Source organism: Enhydra lutris, unplaced genomic scaffold (genome assembly GCF_002288905.1).
Source record: "Enhydra lutris kenyoni isolate GAN:26980312 unplaced genomic scaffold, ASM228890v2 scaffoldscaffold89, whole genome shotgun sequence".
Lineage (NCBI taxonomy): Eukaryota > Metazoa > Chordata > Mammalia > Carnivora > Mustelidae > Enhydra > Enhydra lutris.
Window position 1 is genome coordinate 3,063,188 of NW_019154173.1, and position 8,865 is coordinate 3,072,052.

General features: G+C 44.2%; 1 protein-coding gene across 1 annotated transcript in view; it reads right to left on the reverse strand.

Annotated features, from left to right (window-relative positions):
- LOC111162159 (serine/threonine kinase 26) overlaps positions 1-8,221 on the reverse strand; it is a 52,470-nt gene extending 44,249 nt beyond the window's left edge. Inside the window, exons 1-2 of the mRNA XM_022526351.1 lie at positions 8,105-8,221; positions 7,854-8,004 (exon numbers count right to left, since the gene is read on the reverse strand). Coding sequence (XP_022382059.1) covers positions 7,854-7,895 — 42 coding nt within the window. The 5' untranslated portion in view covers positions 7,896-8,004; positions 8,105-8,221. The remainder of the gene's footprint in view (positions 1-7,853; positions 8,005-8,104) is intronic.
- Positions 8,222-8,865: the final 644 nt, after the last annotated feature.

The following is an 8,865-nucleotide window of genomic DNA, read 5'->3' on the forward strand; positions in this document are numbered from 1 at the left end:
AGTATTTTCAACTCTTTCACCTAAAGCTGTCTGCAATTCTGCTTGCGTTAGTTTCTCAGGACGTATGAACCACAATTCTGTTCTCATTTTGCTAGAAGAGCCGAAGCTATGCCATACCAATGACTAATCTGATATTTCAGGGCACGGATCATTTTAATCCATGATGGTATGTATGATAAATGAAGGAAAAGAAAGGCCAGCAGGGTACAGTCAGGGAAATGCTGGAACAAGTCCAGAACAGGCTGAGGGGGGTGTGTAGCTCCATCCCCAGTTAGGTAAATGCTGGTGACAGGTGGTGAGGAGACAGAGGCAGGAATAGAGGAGAAGGACGGGATCAGGCTGCACTAGGTTTCCTGGCTTCTCTGAATGGGCATGTCAAGTAAACCGCCTGAATTACATGGGATCTGGGGGAGTGACATCAAAGAGGATGATGGGTAGAGCTGGCTAGCAATGTGTTTTGCTTTAAAATCCAAATGTAAAGGCATTTTCCGAGTGGATAGCTCTTCCTACCTCACAGGACTACTGAGAGGAATTAGTCAATATATATTTTTTAAAAGATTTTATTTACTTATTTATTTGAGAGAGAGACAGAGTACAAGGAGAAGCAGAGGGAGAGGGAGCAGCAGACACCCCAATGAGCAGGGAGCCTGACACGGTGCTCGATCCCAGGACCCCAAGATCATGATCTGGAGCTGAAGGCAGACACTTAACGGACTGAGCCACCCAGGCGCCCCAGATTAGTCAATATATTTTTTTAAATGTTTGATTTCACAAGCATTAATTCAAAGATGACCATGTAACACTGTAGTCTAAAATGGCAGATGACAAAATGAGAAACATACATAAGATGGGAGTCCAAATTTTAGTAGTGCCTATTTTATTGATTTTTGTTCTCTTAAAAGCGAAATTACCTCACGGCTTTCTTCCAGAGACATTTCTTTACATGTACCTGTGGTGAAAATTGTTTGGGTCTTAATTACAAGAAATGAAAAGCAGTTTGCCGCTGTTAAATTTGTTCTCCTAATTCCATTTTCTAGCAACAAATAAGATGAATAAAACCATCACTCATTCAGAAGACACGGTTTAGTCAAAAACAACCATCAAGCTATCTAAGGTGCTACTACTGGATTTCCTTTTTTTATTTTTTAGACATTATTCCCTGTAAAATGAGAACATCCATGGGAAAGGTCATTCACTGAGCCATTAATCAAAAATACCTTAATATGTAATTTATCAGATTCTTTCTAATGTGACAGCTGGGACAGAGAAGCAAAACAATTTCTTTTATTTATTTGTTTGAGGACGCTGGGGTGGGGAGAGGAACAGAGAGAAGAGACAAATGGTTAATTTCTCATAAAGACACAAATTTGTCTGCAATCAGCCCGAGTTACAAGAAAAGCAACGAGTTTCCTTTTTCACTCAAAGGCCCTGGAAAGAGAATTGAGAATTTCCTTGTGTGGACAGCTGATTAGTTAGAAGTATAGGTTGTCAGACATGTTACATATAATGTATTAAAATCATTTTAGTAAGTACAAAAAGTCTACATCGTATACACATAAATCAGCCTCCATGATCTGTTAAGAATTCAAGCATTACACAATATACTCAAAGACACAGAATGGAAAAAAAGTTAGAAAAGTTTAGTCTATATGGAACTCATGAGCCAACAATTTTACATACAACTCATGCCTAGTGACATAAATAAAAGTAAAATACAAATATAGTAAAGTATAATATAAATAAAGTATGAAAAAGTAAAATTCAAGAAATTTACAACCCCGTTTGAAAGACAAGTATGTTAGAGAAAATCTAAGGCAGTGTATGAAGCAAGGACTGGACTGCATACTACTGACAAGAGATATAATGGGTGCCTGGAAATACCAGAGATTTCTGTAGCCTGGACCACTCAGGCAAAGTTCACGGAGATAGTAAGTTTGCGGACCTTGAGAATCAGGTAGCATCTGGTCAGCCAGTAATTGCTAAAAGGTAAGTGGCATGGTGGAACAAAAGGGATTTCTTGCCGGAGAAATAGTTGTAATGCAAAGTTTGCATCCGTAGACCAGAGCCAGATAACAGAAAAGTCTGGAAAGCTGAGCAGAAGACTTTGGGTATGGTACTGGTAGTGTGGGGAAGAGAAGAGGAAGACAGGATTTCAACAGAAAAATGTGGGTTATCAAGTAGGAGAGAGATAAGATAATGAGAGTGTTTTCATGTGATTAGTCTAGCATTGTTTTGCAGGATGAACAGCCATATACATCATAACACCTTTTATAAAGGGGCTCGAAATATACCCCACAGATGACAGTTAATTCATCCTAATAACAGCTCATTGAAGCAAAGGAAATGCAGCTTTTATTATTCCCCATTTTGGAGATGATTTACTCAAGGTCACTGAATAAATAAAAGGCAGAATAAAAAACACAGTATCATGATGCCCATATGTTCCTAAGTACCAGTGAAATTATGTTCTCTTATTTTCTACGACTCAAGCAAGGGACGTACATGATGGACCTCTGTCCTCAAGTGCCATTTCCAGACCCTCATTAGTGTTCAAGACACGTATCCTACCATCCCCATTCCTGTTACTCTCCCTCTAGCCCCTGGCCCTCTAACTCCACACCTTTCACTCACCTCCAACTCTCCCAGCTAATAGTTGTTTCTGATTATTCTGTTCCAGTTGGTCTTAGCCAGTATCATTAGCATATTCAACTTTTCTGTATCAACCACTCATCAATAAGGACAATGGTATGGCTTTATCAATCCAAGCCAATGCTTTCAAAACTCTTTCCACCTCAAACTGCAAAGCTCAAATTACACCTTCGGAAGGTGTGAGGGAGGTAAGAACTACACATACTAGACTGTGGCACCAAGATGAATTCCTCTCCAACTTTCTTCAAGATCAGAGTTAGTTAAAGGATTGCCCCCAGTTAACCCCTTCTTGGTGCTGACACATTTTCTCATCCTCCCATGCATCTTGAAGTCACCCCTCCTTTTCTTACAAGCTAGTCCCCCACTTACGCTTCCTGTCTCGTGAGGGCCCACAACCACCACATACTCTCTCTGGCCTTAGCAACTTCTCCCTTCTTGGTGGCTCCTCTTCAGTTTCAAGTAGAGACTGGCATATAATAAATGCTCAGTAAATGCCTGATGAATGACTAAAGCTCCAGATCTGTATCTTCAAATATTTTTTGGACATTAAAAAAAATTATTTATTTATTGGGGGAAGGGGCATAGGGAGAAGAGAGAACGTTTCAAGCAGACTCCCCGTTGAGTGTGGAGCCAGATGCGGGGTTCAGTCCCAGAACCCCAAGATCATGACCTGAGCAGAAATCAAGAGCCGATTGCTTAACCAATTGAGCCACCCACGTGCCCCGGGACATTTTTTTAATAACAGCCTTATTAAGGTATATTGTGGTACAAAAAAATTGTACATATTTCATGCATACAATTTGATGAGTTTGGACATACATATACACCTGTGAAACCATCACCACAATCAAGGTAATAGACTACTGTTCCACATTTTCACTTCATCATCTCATTGTTACCTCAAACTTCCCAACTGTAGAACAGAAATCATTAACTTCCTACCAGACCTGGCTCTTCCTCTTGATTTTCCAATTTCTTTCATATATGTACTGTAACTCCCAGTTTCCCATATTCAACACCACAATACCTTTGATGCCTCCTTCTGTAATTAGCTAATTATTAAGTCTAGAAATCATATTTTTTTCTTCATAGTACTGGGCATATGGAAAGCAATCAGTCAATGCAAGGTCCACTGCCTGTGTACAGGTTATGATCATCCCCCTGAAACAGCCTCAGCAGATCCAACTGCCTCAAGACTCTCAAACCTCCATGTCATCAGTTCACCCCATCTTGGGATTTCTCTTTCTATATATAACTGTTCACTGAGCCTCCTTTACTTAGAGAAGTTTCACAGCCAGTCTAAAGGCCAGAGTCCTTCCTTAGCATTCAAGAACCACCATGATCTAGACCTAATCATGTTTTCCAATCTCAACTCTTATTATTCTAGAGGAATTCATCATAATCCAAATGATTTTATCTCGCTCCCAAAGATTCTGTGTGCATGCGCACTTGTGGGGGGTGCGCTTTTCCCTGTCTACATGCCTTTGCTCAGGGTACATCCCTGCCTGGAAACACCCTCCCCAATATGGACCCCAATAATCCTTAGTGGTTAGTTTACCTTCTGTAAGCCTTCAACTCCTCCAGTCAGTAAGTTCTATTCTAGAATAATTTTTATTATTTTATATTTCATGTACTAGATTTAACTCCTCAACATCGTAGGACCTTCAAGGGCTAGAGATCATGTAGTATAATTCTGTGTCCTTCCCAGAACCCAATAATGAAGTTCAGCAATGCAAGACAGTGTTTTCCATCTCTTTGATAAAAATCTTTAATAAAGTGTTCATTAATTCTTAAACTTCATTTCCATTTCACATCTCAATTAATAACCGCTTAAAAACTGTCCCACCTAGGGGTGCCTGGGTAGCTCAGGCAGTTAAGAATCTGACTGTTGATCTCAGGGTCATTGACTTCAAGCCCTACACTGGTCTCCACGCTGGGTGTGGAGAGGACTTAAAGACAAAGCAAAAAACCCCAAAACCAAAAACAAAACCATACCACCTTTATTATACTTAAGGATAGATGAAGGCTACTTTTAAAATTCTTTAATAGAAACTTTAAAAAGCTTTCACAAGAGACCTAACATAAAGCATAACATAATACCACTGAGTACTCCAAGTCAACATTTAACTTTATTCTCCCACCTACATTTTATGGAAGATTTAACAACCAATTTAGAATACTTGCCTAATAAATACTAATGCAGGTTCTAAGGAAAAATATCTTAAACTTAAGTGTAACTTATAACTGAAAACTTCAAAGAAAAATATGTTTTAAATCATTAAAGAGTAAATATTTGAGTGGAAAGAAACAGGTTTATTGGTTTATTATTTTTTTTAAAGTTGTGCTTTAAATATTTTTCAAGAGTTTAGCTCCTGGTATGGAAAATTCCTTTAGGTATACACTAACAAAGTAAGCACAAATTAAGTACAAAACAAATTCATACCCTCAACATTTGGTGTAATAGGGCAAAAATGTTCATTCCCACAATATTAAGAAACATCAACAATATGAGTTTGAATAACTAATTCATAAGGAAGAGTTTGAACTGGACCAAATCCTGGATTTTCTTTCGTCACTCCAAGTTTCTTTTCTATTTTAAACTAGTGGCAACAGAAATTTCTTTGTTCGAAAGTCAGGAATGCTGAAGTCTTAAGTGATAGAACAGGTAGCTCGGCTTCTACTTCATGTCTCTCCTCAGGGGGAGAAAAACACTGCGGATAAAGTAATTTTGTTTTTATTTCTGGAAAAATCATTTTTTCCATCAATCTTCATAATTCTCTAAAATAAACTGTTAAAAAGTTATAGGCCGGTCAACCACTTCACCCTGACTTGTGGAAATACTATACATTAATTTCAAGAACACATGGCTTACTCAAGTTTTCTTACTATTCTAAGGGTTTAAAAGTTGCTCCTAAGTCTTGAACAAAAGTCCAGGAGAATTTTACAAGCTCATGATATATTTCTGCATCTCATCTGCAGTATTTGGGAACAAAAGAATAGTCAAAGTAGTCTAGGCTCAAGAGTCACACTGAATGCCATCAAATTTATTTTTAGGGTACCGTACAATTTTAACAGTGGAAAACTTTTGTGTTGCTCAAATGCTTAAGAACTACATCTACAAATAAAGTAGAAATAAGCAGCTAAGAATTTACCATTTCATTACAATGGAGAAAGTGACAAATATCCCTCTCTTCTTTGCTAATATGGAGATGACTGCCCTCCCCAAATAATGTGGGACAAAGTAACCACAATCTTGAGAAGGCATACAGTTAACAGCAGAACTTGTAAATTGAAAGATGTGATTCACATTCTAAACTACCTTAATTAAGATTTTAAAGTTCAAGAGATAGGGAACTCCGATAATTAAAGCAGGGAACATTAAGAAATACTGAACAGCACGCAGGTCCTAAACCATATAAATCAAATAAACACAAATCAAGTAAGGACCAGAAACCATTTTCTCCTTAGCACACAGAGTTCCCCAGAATTGCAAACTTGATGAACGCGAGGCACTCTCTGTGCTGACGCAGGCGCACACAATGGAGACAAGCATGGAGACCCCCAGAGACAAACTTTCCATCTGTACCATTCTACTCTCCACATAAAGGAAAGCAGAGCAGGGTGAGAAGTTTTTTGCACTTCTTCCACATCAGACGGGGCAAAATTGGGAGTTAGTATTGCAAACGACTAATCTCTGGCTACAACCAAAGGCAGACTGAATGAATGGGGTGTGGGGCAGGGTGGATAGGGGAATGAGCCAGGCAGGGAGGGGGGTGGCCTCAGAAAAAAGTTTGAAGCATTCTGTAAAGCCTGAATGGATTAACCTTTTAAAAAGCCCCAATATTTCTCATTTCCCTTTTTCTTCTTCCCTCCCTCTCTCTCTATTAAATACACACCGACTTCCTGGGACCCAACACAGACATGCTCTATACTCAGCTAAAAGGCCTGGTGCTTAGTACACACGGGAGTCCTAGGATTGATGTATGTCCCACACAAATGGTCCTTTTGTGATTAAGTATTTTTAAAATTACTTTTTTGTGACCATGCATAAAATATGACCTATTGCTAAAAAAAAAAAAGGATGAATTCCATGCATCGATTAGTAAATTGAGTCCCCAATCCACAGCGCTTGATTTTTACTAGAAACATAAGGTGTCTATTTACTACTCTAAGCGTGTTTTTTTTTAATTTTTTTTTCTAAGCGTGTTTTCTGAACTTGAAAAAGTCTGCTTTCACATTTTTAAAAGATAATGAGGGACCGAGGCTTTAGGGTTTCTAGTCTCTGATCTGTTCACAAATGGGTTGTTTAGACTATTTAGCAAAGGGAAAAAAAGTGAATGCTTAAAAGTTAGTAGATCTGAGTAACATTTAGTAGATAGCTTGAAATGAACCAGTTTAAAAACCTAACCGCGTAAAAAGTGTAGGGACACATCGCTTATTTCTTCTTGAATAAAAATAAAAATATAACGGGAGGGAGGGGTCTGGGTAAATCTGGAGTAAGGAGATGGGACCCAATCATTAGTCCCTTGTCCAGGACAAAAAGCTTCCTTTAACCACATGCAACAGTCTCTTGTAGGAAAGGCGGGGGGGGGGGCGCTGGGGAGTCATCACCTTGGCCACTCTGACACAGGACCCTGCATTTCTCACGCCACACTATGGGCTAGGCCAGGTGGGGGGAGCAAGACAGAACTTCGCCCTTAAGCAACAGCAAAAGGGGAAAAGAAGCCACCTCGCTCTTCACTCTACGAACACAGGAAGAGCCTAATTCAATGCCGCCGCCACCGACACCCCCTTGTCTTGCTCCGCCCCGACGTGTGTGTGTGCGCGGGGGGGGGCACGACTTGCGTTTTACCCCCACAAATTCCGAAACATCTCCATCTCTCCCAGGTTAAGACCTCCCACCTCCACTCCCCAGCCGGACCAAGCTCTGCAGGCGCAGGTGTCTGGATTTGGCCTATTTTTATGCTCCCCCGCCCCCTCCCCCCGCACCTCGCCGCGCGCTGGGTCCCTCCCCACCCTCCCGGCTCAGTGCACCAGCTAGCCGAAACGCCGGGAAACGCTTCGAGCCCTACTCCACGGTCACCTGGCCCCTGCGCTCGGCCCTGCCTTCAGGAGAGTCCCGGGGCCGCCTGTGGCGGCCGGGGACCGCGCACGGGGCTCCGGGGCAGTCACGTGGTCGGCAGCGGCGGCCTGGGCTTCCTCACCTGCATCCCGGGAACTTGGACAGCCACCGGTGAGTGGGCCATGAAGGCGACGGCTGCTCCGCACTGCTCCTGCGGCGGCGGCGCCTGGGGCTCGGACTGGCTCCTCCTCCGGGGGTAGCTCGGCGGCCCTCCCAGGCTTTTCGACCGGGGCCTGGAAGGACACACAGAAGTGGGGTGACGGAGCTGGTGGCGCGTAGCCCCGGGCTGGGGGGTGGGCGGTTGGCGGCGCGGCTGCCCGGGACTCAGTCTACCTTTCTGGCGCCCGCCCGCCGCTATTGCCGCCGCCTCCGCCGCCGCCGCTCCTCCTCCCGAACGCGGGGCGCAGCGTGTGGCGGTGGCCGGGACCTGGGCTCGAGTGATGCCGCCCGTCTGCGCCTCGCCGCTTTAGGAAGAGGAGGTGGAGGAGCCCCAGCAAGCCGCCCGCCCGCCGGGCCGGGAGGCGGTTGGGGGCGGTTCCGCCATTGGCCCTGCCCCCGCCCTGCCGCCGGGCGGTGTCAGGAGGGCCGGGGCTCCTCGCGGTGCAGGGCTGTGGCTGGGCTCGCCGGCGGAGGGGCGGGCTCCCCCCGCGCACACGGAGAGGAGAAGCCGGGGGCTGGGGGACCCGGGACCCGGCTCGGCCTGGGAAGGGAATGGAGGAGTCTGGGTGACCCTGGGGGTAGGAGGGCGTCCCAGACGCGGCCACGTTGCAGGCAAGCGTTCGAAGCTGGGGCACACGCAGCTTCGGAGACGACTTGAGTTGAAAGTTGGGGAGTGTTGGAAGTCCTTCTGGGTTCCCCGATCTAGTCGAGGGTGGAGGCACGGAAAACCACCGAGTCGGTGGACCCCGACTCATTCCCGCAGTCGGGTCCCTGCCCCCCACCCCTCCGGGTGGGGCGGCGCCTCTGGACAGATTTGTAGCCGCTCGCTCGCGTTCTGGATTCCCCGCCCCCAGACATGCTTCAGGTGACTTGAACCTGAGGCTACCCCTGCCTCTTGGGCTGTCAGTTCGTGGAAGGCGGCCAGACTGGGGCTT